The following is a 16,323-nucleotide window of genomic DNA, read 5'->3' on the forward strand; positions in this document are numbered from 1 at the left end:
ATGCCCTGCAACGTACGTCACGGGGCGTACCACCACGCCACATCTCGCGGATGGATAATGGGGCGGGAAGCAGAAGTCTCCTTTTCGGTAAATTCTGTTGACTGCGTCATTCGTTTTCCGCAGACACTCTTAAGTCTTTCTTGATGCGGATTCGAACCCTCCACGTATCCTTCCGTAGGGTTAGTTCTTGGAATGGATTCTTCCGTAGCTGGGGTAACGCGCCACAATAAACCCTGAGGCGAGCGGAGCGTGCGGAGCAGCCTCGTAGCGACGTCCAGGGCGGGAAGCGCTCTTGCGGGGCTGGCTCGTGACCTTCTCAGAGGAGACTTGGTCCTCGCAGACGTCAGGTGTTGTCCTTTAGATACCTACATACTCTGAACCTCCGTTTCCCTAATGGGACATCATTTTCCTCATCACCTCAGCCAGTTTTCTGCCCCTCCTTCACACCCCATCCTCCTCCCCACACCCCCACCCCCACCCCCGTCTCTTTATCCCTACCTTTCGAAGGGAACTTGCACTGTTCCACTGTGTTATATTTAATTATGTCTTGTTTACTAGAGTGTAAGCTCCCTACGGGCAGGACCTATGCCTTTTAAAATCACAGTTTTCCTAACTTGTACCAGCGAACCCTACTCAGAGGAGGGGTTTGCAAAACGTTAAATAAATGAATGAGTGGTTCTGTAAATGCTGCTCAAGAAGAGTTAAGTAGTGGAAAAATTCAAGGCAATAACTCCTTTCCGTGTCTCCCCCTCCTTTTCTTATCTCCCCCTCCTTTTCGTTCCCTTTCCTTTCTTCCCTCTGTGGATCACTTTGTCGTGTGCCAAACACTGGTAAGGAAGTACCAGACTAACACCACGGTTCCTGCCTTCCCGGAGTCCCCAGTTTAGTGGGGGAAAACAGCTGTTAATTAAAGGATCCCTACACGGTGAATGTAAAATAGCCCACTAGATAACCATGATGAGGGCTTGGAAAGAGAAATGCATGGCGCTATGTTAGAAGTGAGGAATGAGCTAAACAGTCAGAAGGATCGGTATTAATTGGGCAACAAAAGGGGTCAGGGCAGTGAAATACCTGCCTAAAGTGAAACAGCATGTGTTAGGGTCCTGTGGTTGGAGAGAGCTGGACTTGAGAACTGAAAGAAGACAATTAGAGCTCGGGTGCCAGGGAGGGGGCCTTCCACTGGTGACAAATGAGGGTGATAGTGGCCTTGTGAGCCATTTAAAGGATTTGAGCCCCCTGTAGCAGCACAAGAAGCCTTTGAGGTTGGGCAGTGAAGATGGAGCTTTGAAATATGAAACAAATCGAATCAGCACACTCCAGCTAACTGACTTTTAGTTTTAAAGCATACCTGATCAGAGGAAGAGGTGGGATGTGGGGGAGGGAAGGATGAGCCACAGTTTCAAATAGGCAATCCTGTTTAGTGTCGCTGAAACAGCTTGCTCTAAATTCAAGGCAAAAGTTTCTTACCTTGGATTAAAAGCTGGGAAGCATAAGCCAATGTTTGTTTTGTTCACTAATGTACGTCCAGTGCCTAGATCTAGTTGGTGCTTCAAAAATATTACAGTGAAATGGAAGCCAGTATTCTTAGCTCTTTGGTCTTACTTTTTAGAATATGTCTAATTAAAAAAAAATCCAAATAAGTAGTTGCATATTTAGAGTGATATTTCAAAAGAAAACTCATAGTTGTAGTATCTGAATTCATTGTGGATTTTTGTTTTGCTGTTCTTTGTTTTTATCTTGCCTAGACAGTTGTCCTCTCTTCCCAACCCCTTTGTGAACTAATTTCACCAGGTGGCACATTTCTTATATACAGTTAAACTTGAAAGAATTCAAGAACTATAGGGTAATACCTATGTGTGTGGTGCATTCTGAAAAAGTAAGTTATAATTTTTAATACAAGGGACAATGCAATATGTTTACATAAAATGATTTAAACTGAAAATGACTGCCTTACGTAATTAAGATCTTTGAACTTCTCAAAAGAAGGATGTTGTTTACACAGTATTTATACCACACTGTACAGTAATAATTTTATTATCTACGACAGATGAATGGCAGTGCAACAGATACACATTTCTTTGTAATTTATGGATACTTCACCTGGACAGTCAAGGGGAGGGTTTGTGGTGATAATTTTGAATCCCCATTATTCCCCCTCAGCCCCACAAAGTAGATTCTTTCCCCACATGGTTTGAGACTGTTGTTTTATGATGTAACGATATGCATGTTAACTCTCAGACTGCAAGTAACTTGGACTGAAATTTAGTAATCACCTTTTCCCTAAACTTTTCCCCTGTATTTTTCAGTGTAGAGTAGGATTTTGCTATAGAAGAAGTAGCCCTCAGCGACCCATTGAAGTTACCTATATAGAGCACACCACCACAAAAAGCAACCATGCCTGTGGAAGGAGGGAAAACAGATATGGAGAGGATTGGGCTCTTCAGTGAGATGGGATATGTTACTGTTGGTGATAAATATGTGCCACAATTTAATCGTAAGTATATTTGGTTTCCTTTACAGCCTAAGAGTGATGTTTTCTGTATAAAATTTTGGCTTTAACGTTTGTTAAATGATATTTTTTAATGGTCTATATTTTATGGTCTTAATTTTATAAGAGCAGGAAGCTCATTTTATTGGGCTACCCTACCTTCATATATTCTCCTCATAGGTAATTTTATTTCTTTCCAAGGTGCATGGCAGTTTTCTCCCAGAATATTTTGTTTTTAGCTTTTTTTGTTCCCTTAGATGGGACACTCTGCTATGTAGACAGCATTAACATTTGCATCTGAAAAGGCCATCCATGATCACTTTCTTGAAAAATGAAATGCTAAATGAATAGCTGAGGGATTTTTAGAAGAGTCATAAATAAAACAATAAGAAAGAATACACTGATATGAAACATCTCCAAGATACACTATTCTGTACCTTGCCTTTTTATTTAATAATGTATGTGGTATGCTAAACATTGAAAATGGAAAAGGATAAATATGAAAATATTTACTGGAACATGCCTAAACATTCTCTGGAAAACAAAATTACTATCATGGGTGCCTGTGGGAAAGGAACCGGGTGACGGAATGTGGAAGGAAAATTTATTGTAAAAATATTTATACTATTGAATTTGGAACCATGTGAATATATTATCATTTCAGAAACCTAAGTTAAAGAAAAATCAGTGATACAAATTCACATTTAGATAACCAATTGAATTAATGGTTATTTGCACTTCAAAAAATTCTTTCACATTATGGAAGGACTTTACAAGTTGAGTTCTCCTAGATGCAAATTACAAAAGAAGTTTTAAATATTCATAAAACCAGCCTTTTAAAAATTATTGGGCTACTAGTACTTCACTGTATACCACAATTTATTTATCTGTTCCTCTGTTGATGGACATTTGAGTTGTTTGTGGGTTTTTTTGTTTTTTTTGTGGTACGCAGGCCTCTCACTGTTGTGGCCTCTCCCGTTGCGGAGCACAGGCTCCGGACGCGCAGGCCCAGTGGTCATGGCTCACGGGCCCAGCCGCTCCGCGGCATGTGGGATCCTCCCGGGCTGGGGCACGAACCCGCATCCCCTGCATCAGCAGGCAGACTCAACCACTGCGCCACCAAGGAAGCCCTGTTTGTGGTTTTTGATTGTTATGAATAAAGCTGCTGTGAACATTCTTGTTTACATCTTTTAGTGGATATAGGCACTCATGTGTCTAGAGTATATACCCAGGAGGGGAATTGTTTCAGTTTGAGTATGAAATACCCTTTCCCTCCAGCCTAAAAATACACACTGACACACACACACACACACACACACACACACACACACACACACACACACACACACACACACATATGCTTATTGACATCTGACACAAATAGTTTCCTAGCATATTCTTACACAGTGTTCCGTAGTGTATAGATGGGGAAGCATTGGATTCAGTGACCTAAGGTGTCTTCCAGCTCTCAGATTCAGAGTTTAACAGGACCTCAATCTAATTATTAAAATGTTTTAATGGAAGCCTCTTAGTTCTTATTGTCAGTATAGCCTTTGACACAGACCTTTCAGTAAATGTTTTGAAATAGTGTTTAAGAGCTCAAAACTCACTGGTCCAAATCACGTTTTGAAACTTTTCAGTCATTTTTCATGTCCTTTAATTACTAGTGAGCTCAAAATTGTGATATTCCTAATTTATTTTTAAAGGACCGTTTAATGAAGCTGCAAGCAAAAATAGACAGATGCTACCTGGGGGATCCAAAGAGATGTCAAATCTCCAGGCAGGTTATTTTGATCCCCATTTTGTAAGGATTTTTGAAGGTGAAGGCTACGTAAACCTGAATCAAGTGAGGAGACGGCATATGATGGAAGAAGCCAAAAAAAATCTAGGCAAAGCGTTCCTTCCTAGTGATGGAGATAAGAAGCCGTAAGTATTTGGGGAAAAGTCTTAAATATTGATATATCTCCTGCATATCTCTCTCTCCTCCATCCTAAATTAAGTTTTGGTTTTTCCGTAGGACTTACTTATGTATGATTCATTTTTTAAAATATGATTCTTAGGTTAAGTTTGTCTTAGATGAAGACAATTATATTGGATGATTTAGGTTGACAGGTAATTTTGATTAAGTAGATTCTCATTATCACATTAAATTTTTGGTTATCTCTGTCACTATTCTCTATCAGTTTATACTAATGAATTCAACTAAATAATGAAAATAAGTTTAGTTGAAAACCTTGCAATAGTCAGATTAGGAAGAAAATTGCCTTGGGTCATCATGTCTGTGCCCTTGACTATTTTATCTGCTTTTTAAAACTTTAAGAAAAGTGTAAATACAAAATGTGAAATTAGGAGAAATCTTTTTTGGATAAAGAGGATAATTTATCAAAGATACGTTATTTAAAAATCATGCATGAAAATACATGTATGGGGTTTAACAATATTTAAGTTGTGAAAATTGTCAATGTGAGATTCTTTTTTTCTTTAACCTTTAAATACTTAAGATCATGTAGTCTATGTGATATCATATAATATAGCTGAGCTTTATAATATGATGTTAATTCACACTCAATAACGTTGACTCTCAATCTAGAGTTTATGACAGACGAGGATTGGTTGAAAAATAATTTGGGGCTTATTTATGGTTTTGAGATTAGTAAAGTTGCGGTCTTCAAAGTTAAATTATTACGTTTTTGTTAAGAGTGGAGAATGTCTTCTGTTATTATAGTTTATCTTTTTCCACCTTTTCACACTTTTGAGAGGTTTGAATTATTTATTTTTAAACTTACTTTATTTATTTATTTTTGGCTGTGTTAGGTCTTTGTTGCTGCGCACAGGCTTTCTCTAGTTGTGGTGAGAGGGGGCTAGTCTTCACTGCGGTGCGCGGGCTTCTCATTTCGGTGGCTTCTCATTGTGGAGTGCGTGCTCTAGGCGTGTGGGCTTCAGTAGTTGTGGCACGTGGGCTCAGTAGTTGTGGCACGTGAGCTTCAGTAGTTGTGGCACGTGGGCTTCAGTAGTTGTGGCTCGCGGGCTCTAGAGCGCAGGCTCAGTAGCTGTGGTGCACAGGCTTAGTTGCTCTGCGTCATGTGGGATCTTTCCGGACCAGGGCTTGAACCTGTGTCCCCTGCATTGGCAGGAGGATTCTTAACCACTGCGCCAGGAGGGAAGCCCCTATTTATTTTTATTATTACTACTTTTTCTTGGGTTTCTTTGTTTTCTTCTTAGATATAAATTCAGATGTGCATTTTTTGGGTCACTACTTCACTTCTTTTTCATGTAATATATGTATTTTATCCTTTAAACTGTTTTGTATTTTTTAGCCTCTCCCACCCTCTGGAACTTATATAATATTGTAAATCAACTATACTTAAATAAAAAATAAATAATTTAAAAAAAACAAAGATTCTGTTTGTTGTTATAGTTAACTGAATTAATGTAAACTCTTCTACTTCTAACTTCCTAGAGATTATCAAGTTTTGTTTATGTAGAGCATTTAAAATAGGCATAAAAATTAAAAATATTATCTCAAAATCTGTGACTTTGAAAAATAGGGCAAATTAGATTACAAAATAAGAAAAAAAAACTTTTTCTTACCAAAGTTAGGCAAGTCAGTTCCATTGCATATATTTTGCTCCCCTTTTAATAATATTTTATAAATTATGGTAAAATATGTATAACACAAAATTTGCTATTTTAACTTGCTCCTTTTTGTTCTTGTGGTTAAACTGTATTTAAGATGTGGATTAGGAAGTTACTATGGAACAATAGGTAGACCAGTCCCATTTTTCAGTGCACAATCAAAACCCAAAGAAAAATATGAGCCACCTGGAAAGAATTTGTACACAAACCCAGGAAAGAAAGGAACTGGATATGGGTAAGATTTTTTTAATACTTTTGCATCATTTGTTTTGAATTAAAAAAAAATTTAATTTCTGAACCCTGAAGTCATCATCATTATTGTTTTCCTTCTTTAGCTATGCAAATGTTACCATAGGTAAACAGTTTTCCCACTCTGCTGATTTCTATGATGCAGCAAAACTAAATGACAAGGTAAAAGAATCTATTTTAAATTTTTCCAACCTTTCTCTTATTTGGTTGACTTAGAGAATTCACTTGTGATCTAATTAGGGTTTGTTTCATTTTATCTATTTGTATTACTTGGGCAATGGCAGATTGATGTTTATGAATTGTGATAATTTTACCTTTCTGATATTAGATTCCCAGAATGAGCTTTAACCCCTGCTATAGTTTACCACGTCTATCCTGTATCTCTCCAAACCAGCTGTGAGACTTCTGTTAAGTTGGCCTGATCAACTATGCTCTATTTTGGTTAGAAGAGTCCTAAAAGTATCCTGGTCCTTAGCCGTGTTCCCACCACACCCTAATATATTGTGCCTAAAAAAGTAGTGGTACTGGGCTTCCCTGGTGGCGCAGTGGTTGAGAATCTGCCTGCTAATGCAGGGGACATGGGTTCGAGCCCTGGTCTGGGAGGATCCCACATGCCGCGGAGCAACTAGGCCTGTGAGCGACAACTACTGAGCCTGCGCGTCTGGAGCTTGTGCTCCGCAACAAGAGAGGCCGCGACGGTGAGAGGCCTGCGCACCGCGTTGAACAGTGGCCCCCGCTTGCCACAACTAGAGAAAGCCCTCGCACAGAAACGAAGACCCAGCACAGCCAAAAAATAAATTAATTAATTAAAAAAAATATCCTTACAATGGAGATATTATTAAAAAAAAAAAAGTAGTGGTAGTACTTTTGGGCTGATCAGGCCATTATGGTGAATGAATGGGATCGAGGAGTGATGGGGAGAAGGGAGGAAGTGGAGAGTAGAGAATGAAAACCTACAGAAGAGAAAGTGAAAGGACGGGAGAAAACGACTCACTTTATTACATGGCAGAAATAAAAACTGAGATGTACTGGCATAAGCCTCTTACACTCACTTTCTACAATATTTGACTTACAGTGAAGCATATTCACATTTGTGGATACTTTTCTCTCTTTAGAGTTTTTACTTTTAGAACTTATTATTTATAAGTCAGAAATTTTATGTCCCTGGATTTCCTAAAATAATATTGTAATATAAAAATGTTGTAATGTAGAAAGTAAGTATTCCTTATTTTTAGAAGTAAAAGCTGACATTCTTTTGAAGACCTATCATATGCCAGGTACTTTGAACCCATAATCTCATTTAATCTTTAGAAGAGCATTAAGGGTGGGGGGAATAGTATCATCATTATTTACACTTAAAGAAAATGTGACACTAAAAAAGTAATTTTCCCAGTGTCCCTGAGAAATGCTAAAAAGCAGGAAGGAGTTAGGGTTTGAACTAGAGACTGACTTTTTTTAACTGCCTTATATCACCCAGATGGTTGATATAGATTTGTTCAAGTGATAAATAAATCTCTATACATCAAATAAATTTATATCCAAAATGAACAATCATAGCTGTGCTTGTTCACAAGTAAGCATATCTTTTGTATCATAAAAATAGAACATAACAAAGGAATGTTTCAAAAAAGTGAACCCAGCGGTATATATTAAAAAATCTACATATTTATATTAAAATTTAAAGGTATATTAACTCTACATTACTTCCAGTTTGAGTAATTTTTGCTATATAATTTCAAACTCTTTAATTTACAGAAAGAGAATGAAGAACACCATCGTTTACTTAAAGGGACACCTTTCAAATTAAATCTTTACCCAAGGGAATATTTTGATACCAATCCTTATTTGTTTGAGAAACCTTTACCACCAATTAAAAAAGCAGAGAAGAAAGAAGCACTTGCAAACCCTTTTAAGCCCTCTTCTCCTGGTAAAAAGGTAAGTTAAAAATTTTAGAATGAAAAAATATTAAGCATTATAAAGAAACGTTGCCTCTTGCTGTCATTTTATTACCCATGTAAATAATAAACTTGTTTATAATCATGCCATGAATCATGAAACTCATTTTTATGAAATTATGAAAAGTCATAAAACTGGATAGCATAGGGCTTCCCGGGTGGCGCAGTGGTTGAGAGTCCACCTGCTGACGCAGGGGACACGGGTTCGTGCCCTGGTCCGGGAGGATCCCACATGCCGCAGAGCGGCTGGGTCCGTGAGCCATGGCCGCTGAGCCTGTGTGTCCAGAGCCTGTGCTCTGCAGCATAGGAAATAATGAAGCTCTTATAATGAAATAATTATTAACCATTTCATAACCATTTCAAAAGTATTTTACTTTACAATGAATTTTCTAAGTGCCTCTCTAGATTTAGGCATAGTTTTTCTCAAAAGCATAAAAAGTCAGATCATCTTTAGTTTTTGAAGTGGTGATTAAAATGAACTGTCTCCCTTCTGCTGAGGTTTACAACAAGTGTGAATAGAAATGAAAATGCTTCTAACAGTAAACCTTAGTTTATGCTTTTGTTTACCTTCTGTGAATTGCTTGTTAATTTTCCTTGCGAATGTTCTATTAGGACATTTGTCGTTTTGATACTGATTTGTAAGATCTTTTCATATATTAAGGATATTGTTTTATCATTTGTGTTGAAAATAATTTTTCTAGTCTGGTGAATCTTTGACTTTGGTTATAGTATTTTGTGCTATTCAGAAATTTAATAATTTGATGTAGTCAAATTTATCAGTCCTTTGTGCTGAGTTTATGTCATTCTCAGAATGACTTTCCTTCCCAGCAGTATTAGAAAAATATGCATTCCTGATTTCTTTTACTGAAATGTATTTTGATGTAAAGAGCAAGGTAATGATCCAGCTTTTACCTTTTTCAAAATTCAGTTTTAAGGGCAGAAGGAAGCTTTGTGGGGAGGACACGTTCTGTGCCTTGACTGTTGTTGTGGTTTCAAGCGTGTATACATCTGTCAAAGCTCATAGAATTGTAAACTTAAAATGGGTGCAGTTTATTATACTTAAATTAGATTTATGTAAAACTGATATTGAAAAAATTCAGTTGTTCCTGATCTCACCGATAGGATAATTAGCACCCCTGCTTTGAAATGCCACCCTTATCAAATCAAAATTCCCAGTTTTTAGGTATTTTTTTTCTGAATTTTCATGTAATTTGATTGCTGTTTATTTCTACCAGTACCAAACTACTTTTAATTATTTTTGCATTTTAATATTGGGTGGGTCTAGTCTCTTCTTACTCTTTAAAAAAGTTGTATGGCTGTTTTCCAATATTTATTATTTAGAACTTTGGAATTATTTTGTAAAGTGCTGTGGAAAAAAAGACCTTTGGTATTTTGCTCTAAAATTAAATCTTTAGATTTTTGCTTGTATTAGCATATTTATATTTTGAATCTTCTGATCTAGAATTAAGATACTTACAAAAACCTTTGTCTTGTAGATTTTAATATTTTACTTCACGTAGATTTATCTATCTTATATTTATTCCTACTTATTTTAAGGTCCTGGTCAATGCTTTTTTCTCCCATCAATCCTCTTATATTATTTGTTCTTATTAAAACATCTGATTTTTTAAAATAACTGGCCACTTAATTAAAGTTTCTTATGTTCTAATGGGTATTCTGTTGATTCTCTTTGGATCTTTAGATATATGATTATATATCTGCAAATAATTTTGGTCCTTCCTTTCTAATATTTATATCTCTTATGTCATGCTCATTCCAATATTTGGATATGTAATGGAGATCGTGGGAATTCCTCCAGTGTTCATTTTTATAGATGCCAAAAATAAGAATAAATCAAGAATGTATGTAGAATTATACTGAATGTTTTGGTGTAATCTGTTTAGACCATCTTTTTTTTCTCCATTGACTTGTTATGAGTAACAGTAATAGATTTCTTGGAATGATGCCCACTTGACTGTGTTGTATTAATCTTTAAGTGTAACACTGTGTTTTATTTTGTTAATATTAAGTATTTTCACATCAAAAATTTTAAGGGTTGTGACTGTACTTTTATTTTTATATGCCTTGTTCTATTTTGATATAAGTAGATGCTAGCATCTTAAAACAATCGGGAGATTTCCTTCTTTTTCTATGTTCTGTGAGAGTTTAATAGCACCAGAAATATCTGTTCCTTGAAAGCTTGAAAGAATTCTCATAGGAAATGTTCTGGGCTTAATTTCTTGCATGATGCCCATCTGTTTTCCATAGGTGGTCTCTCTCTTTTTGAGTCACTTTTGACAATATTTTCTTTGAAAATCATTCATTTCATTCAGATTTTCAAATTTATTAACATAGAGGTGTACAAAAATACTATCTTACAGTTTTTGATATTCCATACATGTACAGGTTTCTTCCACCCATTTCTCAATCTTAATTATAATATAGACTTACCTATTTATTTTTTAAGTATCATCTAGTGGGTTGGTTTATTTACCATATATATTTTTACATTTTCAATTCATCTGTTTTGCTTTTACATTAATTAATTAATTAATTAATTTTATTTTCTTAAGATTCCTTATTATTTGTTGCTCTTAAAAATAATCCATGTGTCTCTATCTGGAAAACTTGAAAAATTACAACCATATCTTTCAAACGAATCAAGTTTTTCATGTATATCTGACTTAGACACTGTAAGAGAAAGGATGCCTAATTAAATGGGTTATTGTGATTGTATAGAGTTTTCTTGGTGACCATATATAATATAATGATAAAAATCCTGTTAGTAAGTCAGTTTAAAAGGTCAAAGCAAATGTTTGTTTGTTTTGTGTATAGCTCAAAAAATATTTTGATTGACTTCTCTTAATAGATTACAAGAAAAGTACAGTATATGGTACAGTATCCATGGGGAATTGGTTTCAGGACTCCCCCCGCCACTCTCAGGATACCAAAATTTGAGGATGCTCAGGTCCCTTATATAAAATGGCATAGTATTTGCATGTAACCTTTGTACATCCTCCTGTATACTTTAAATCATCTTTAGATCACTTATAATATCTAATACAATGTAAATGCTATGTAAAGCACATGTCAAGTTCAAGTTTTTCTCTTTGGAACTTTCTGGAGTTCTTTTTCTTTAAATATTTTCAGTCTGAGGTTGGTTGAATCTGAGGATGCAGAACTTGTGGATACGGAGGACTGACTGTGGATTACATTTTCTTCTCTCTTTTTCTATGTGCTCTTCCTTTATTTTTATCAAAAAAAAAGTTTTTATTTCTAGTATCTTCCCCATCATTTACTGACATTTAGTGAACTCATGTCGTGCCAGGCTCCCTGTTGGACAAACCTTACCCTTGGCCTCTTCTGGTTCTGAGGCCTAACTCCTTTCTCTATCAGAATACATGTGACCTAGGTCTCATTCCCTCAGTAATGGGCTCACCTCCTATGTAGATGATAGCCTGATCTGATAAATTCTCACTAAAATATTAACTGTTGGCAACAGTTTAGAATATTACCTTCTTATAAATATTTGCATTTTAATAGAGAACTTTTGGAATTACAGTGTCTTAACCCCATAGAATTGGTGGTAGGGAGACGCTTTGGTGATATGTGAATTAAACAGTATAGACAATTTTCTTTAAATGTAAAACCAAACTCCATGTACAGTACACAAATATGTATGAACTTCTTCAAATCTAATTTTGTTAGAAGCATTTTTACAAAACCACATTAAATTGTCTCATTTTTATTTGTAGGCTGGTGGAATGAAGGCAGGAACATTTGATTCTTACCCTTCACATTCTGCTGACCCTTACGGGGTTCAATTGACAAGCCATATTTCCAGCAAAGGTGCTAAGGTTTTCCATCCACCAGGTGGACCAAAAAGCAGACCAACTGAAAGTATAATGACTTTGAATGTCAAAAGGTAGTAATGTTACATTTAGCCCATAAACCAGACAAATTATTTTCAGCTTTTAGATTTCTTCAAAATAATATCTTTTATTTATACATACTTTAAAAAATGACAAATTTGGGTGACTTTAGAAATCTCAGCTTCTTTCTTATACCTGCCCTCCCCCGTAGAAGTTCTTTCCCATCTTCTGAAATTCCCAATTCAAAAAGCTTAATTTATCTGTACCAAACTATTCTGTTCATAACTTTTAAAGCAAATCTATATAGCACCTTATTTCGAGTCATTTGAGACTTTAGATATATAGAGTTCAGTTAGCAGTACATGTTAACATTGTCTGTTTCTCAGTCTTTTGACCCTTGTTAAATTATTATCTCTCTGTGGGCCCCAGGCTCTCAGTAATTGTGTAGAATCCTAATGACACTTATTGTGTTCTTAACTTTCAAATAACCTATGAAAGCAGGAAATATTCCGATTAATTAAAAATGCTTCGAGGAAAAGTATATATATATTATTAATGTATCATGGAACTTCAATTTTACCTAGATTTTGAGCACTCTCAAAACTGAAAAGAAGTTCTTACAAGTTCAGAGTGTAATTTAGAATGGGACAATCCATCATTCTTTTGGTGTGTGTGCAAGATCATAAATAACTGAAGAATTCATTTGATTACCTTTCCACCTATTCATTGGAAAACTTTTAATGCCAATTTAACTAACTTACATATTTCTAACTTCAGTGTAATCATACAGTGGATTAGGTAAAGGACATCAAATTCACATTCTTTCCTTTTGTAAAAACAGTAGTACATCTTGATCACTTGCGGACAGTGATTGTAATAACCAACATGATTATTATATCACAAAAGACCTGCCCTTCATTATTTATGTAATTTGTTGTCTGTAGGAATAATATTCTTTGCAGGCTAGTTGGTAGACAATCGGTCTGGGAAACAAAGGTATGAAGCCTTTTTTCCATGTGTTTGGACCTTTATCCTTTGGCAAGTTACCTATCAGTACTCTGGCCAACTTTAGTTATACAATAGAACTGACAGTAAGATTGGAATTTTCCTCACAACACTGACCCTCAAATAGATGGAATTTTTTTGGTGCAGGGTGGTTTCAGGTTTTCTGGCTATCCAGAGGACAGATCCAAGAAAGCTCTATGATGCCCTAGCATGTATGTTTAGAGCAGAGTAAAGAAAAAAGTCGCTGATTGTTCTTTTGGAAAATCAGCAGTTTATCTTTTGTTGAGTAATTTTGAGTTTATTCAATCCCTCTTTTTTTTACATGATCACAAATATTATCCTAAATCAAGTTTTAGCTTCTTTTATCCTAATTTAAAAACTAATAAACCTTTGGGCAATAGCATTTAAAATTGGTATCATAAACCAGTTATTCCCTCTTAAATTACATTTTAAAAGTATATCTGACATATAAAGTGAAACTTTTTATTTGGTGAGAAAATTTGGTTTTGGATTGGTAATTTTTTATTGCAAAATGTTTTTACAAGAATAAACAGATGTATTACCTGCACCTATAAAATTAAATGTGCATTTATTTTTCAATTTTAGGGCACTAAATATGAAGAACTACAAGACTGCTTCAGTACAGTCCTATTAGCATCTGGAAGACAAGTAGCCTTATAAGTCCTGACTACCAAAAATTCATTATCAAGTGCTCATTACTTGAAAAAATATAAGATATTGTGGAACAAATAGCTCAAGCATTTAAAAGAAATTTAGGGCTGTGACTCTAATACTCTTCCATCTTTTAGTACTATTACATAATAAATAGTATTTGTTAATAATTTAACATGTGCTTGCTGATCTGTGTTTAGACCTGTGTTTCTGAGGAGATGTTTAGGAATGTTTAGAAATGTTATAAAATCTTGAAGTGTAGTCTGTCATTTGAAATATTTTGCTCCTAACGTTAAAAAATTGCAGGGTTGGAGGGTAGGGGTGGAAATGGGGGCTGGAGGGGTAGAACATGCACAGTGAATTCTTAATTTGCTGTTCCTTCTTGGAGGTATTTGAAGGTTGAGTTGATAGTTATCCTAGTGTCATAGCCCGTTAAAGCATTCTTAACATCAAAGAGAAGTATTGATCCAGTCATATTGCATAGATTCATGTATACACACATTATATAGTGAGGCAGATAGCTCAATTTATGTGGTATCGTGCCTTCTATTTGTGGCCTATGTAGAGCATCAGATCAGCCAATGGCAGCCTCAGGATGAACAGGGGGAAGGGAGAGTGGGGATGTACTTTAAGTTCAGTGTCTTACAAGAAATGGCCAGGTTTCAAAAGATAGGTGCAGTTGGTCTGTGGTGTCCTCTCACGCTCCTCGGTAGCTGCTTAGAGCTGCCTCTCTCGTACCTGCCTCTCTAGGTCTTACCCTCTCCTTTCTCTTCACTCATCCTACCACTTAAAAAATATTTGTTCTTAAAAGATATGATTTAAATACATTACTGTAATTCATAGGTCTCTCTCAATAGTCCTCATTCTGTTGGGGCGGGGTGGCGGTGGTATTTAAAAAGAGAAATTTACTGTATCTATTAATATAATGTATTGCGGGAATTATTTTTGATCCATGTTTTTTTCTTAGTACTTGTCTCTCTGCCATTCTAGACCTGTCAGAGCTGAAAACCAGAATATATAATATATAGGGGTGGCAGTAGTCTCCTTCTGGATCCACTTTTTTTTCAGTGGGGGGAAACCATGTCAATCCAGATCCACATCTGGCTTTTAAAGGGATTGCAGATGGTACAGAGAATTTTTAATGTTGTCAAAAATCTATTTTTATTTCCATGCCTCATAACTGTTTACTTTTTTCTAAAAGAAACTATTTTTTAAAAGATTTTTAAAGAAGACTTAAAAAATTTTCTAAAATATTTAAAAATTTTGTTTCCTATCCAAAGGACAGTACGGAATGAAGATCTTGAAGACATTGTCAGGGGTATAATGAGACTCAATGGAGAATACATTTGTCTTCAGAATAGCAAAGGTTTTGCCAGGTGGACAAAACTGAATAAAAACTCATTTAGTTGCATATTGATAAATGTTACCAAACAAGCCTTATATAAGTATATGCATTATTTTGAGGAAGAGGTTTATATATTCAGATTTTATTAAAATCTAAATAATTGCTCATTTTCACCTCTGCCTTTTGTTAGCTATTTATTAATGTGCCTCTCATAACAATGCACACTTCATATAATTAATTCATAGATGCAAATACTCATCTAATGCCTCCTGAAGGGTGTAAGAAGCAGTGTGACAGTTGACAGAGCTTATCTAGAGTTTACATAAATATATTGTGTCAAATAGAGAAACCAGTAATAGGAATAGTGAAGCCTATAGAAAAGTTAAGATTTTTGAAATGATCAGAAATAGAGGAACACACACATACAAATTTGATTTGAGGGGCACAAACTATTTACGATGCCCATTGTTTTCTTACAACTAGTGTCTCTCTCCTTTTAGTTTTGAAAATAAAACAATACAGTACAACATTAGGTGGTTTCCTGTGAAACAACCTTTTTCCCCAGAGTCAGATGTGAAGAGTTAACATTAATGGACACCGGTGTCCTGTCTCTTGACAACTCAGGCGTGTAGTTATCTACTGCCCATTAGGATGCCTGTATGACTTGAGTGGTTTTCTGCATCCACCTTCAGAGAATAATGGAAGCAATAATATGCTTGCTTAGTAGTTGTTAATCTCTGTTATGAACCATCCAACCACACCTATTTAAGGCTCAAAGTTGAAACAAAGATTAAGGATGTTAACCTGATCATGGAAGAAATGCTTAACTTTGAGAGAGACTTAGATCAATAAGAAGCTCCAACAGGAAGTGGAGGGAATGTTAAGCAGTAGCATAGTGTATTTTTGGAAACCTTACCCTGCTTCTTCAGAGATTGCTTGCTCCTCTTGTATGTTAATATTGTGGACTGTGTATTAATAATAAGCCAGGCTCAACCTATGACTAGCTGGGTAAATTGGAGCAATTTAATTAAGCTTTAAACCATATCTCCAGCTTACAACATTATCCTGAATCAGAGTTCTATTTATAACTGCCTACAAGAC

At 35.6% G+C, this 16,323-nt stretch overlaps 1 protein-coding gene across 6 annotated transcripts; it reads left to right on the forward strand.

Annotated features, from left to right (window-relative positions):
* The first annotated feature begins 16 nt into the window (after positions 1 to 16).
* CFAP96 (cilia and flagella associated protein 96) lies at positions 17 to 14,723 on the forward strand. 6 transcript variants are annotated; one of them, XM_027122647.1, is made up of 8 exons: positions 17 to 87; positions 2,307 to 2,494; positions 4,195 to 4,414; positions 6,222 to 6,359; positions 6,460 to 6,535; positions 8,129 to 8,308; positions 12,084 to 12,253; positions 13,812 to 14,723. In XM_027122647.1, exons 2-8 carry the CDS (start codon positions 2,395 to 2,397, stop codon positions 13,858 to 13,860), a joined length of 933 nt encoding a protein of 310 aa, XP_026978448.1. In that variant the 5' UTR covers positions 17 to 87; positions 2,307 to 2,394; the 3' UTR covers positions 13,861 to 14,723. The 6 variants fall into 6 exon arrangements, with proteins under 6 accessions (XP_026978448.1, XP_026978447.1, XP_026978451.1 ...); XM_027122646.1 differs by lacking the exon at positions 17 to 87 and adding an exon at positions 97 to 347; XM_027122650.1 differs by lacking the exon at positions 17 to 87 and adding an exon at positions 97 to 347 and having other exon boundaries at positions 6,276 to 6,359.
* Positions 14,724 to 16,323: the final 1,600 nt, after the last annotated feature.

Source organism: Aethalodelphis obliquidens, unplaced genomic scaffold, assembly GCF_003676395.1.
Source record: "Aethalodelphis obliquidens isolate GAN/ISIS:26980383/991018 unplaced genomic scaffold, ASM367639v1 scaffold25, whole genome shotgun sequence".
NCBI classification, from domain to species: domain Eukaryota; kingdom Metazoa; phylum Chordata; class Mammalia; order Artiodactyla; family Delphinidae; genus Aethalodelphis; species Aethalodelphis obliquidens.

What these genes read in the sequence shown, in the direction of transcription:
- CFAP96 (XM_027122647.1), top strand. Translation starts at nt 2,395, where the DNA reads ATGCCTGTGGAAGGAGGGAAAACAGATATGGAGAGGATTGGGCTCTTC. An exon ending in ATATGTGCCACAATTTAATC is followed by an intron (nt 2,495 to 4,194) that starts GTAAGTATATTT and finishes TTATTTTTAAAG; the next exon opens with GACCGTTTAATGAAGCTGCA. An exon ending in ATGACTTTGAATGTCAAAAG is followed by an intron (nt 12,254 to 13,811) that starts GTAGTAATGTTA and finishes TTTCAATTTTAG; the next exon opens with GGCACTAAATATGAAGAACT.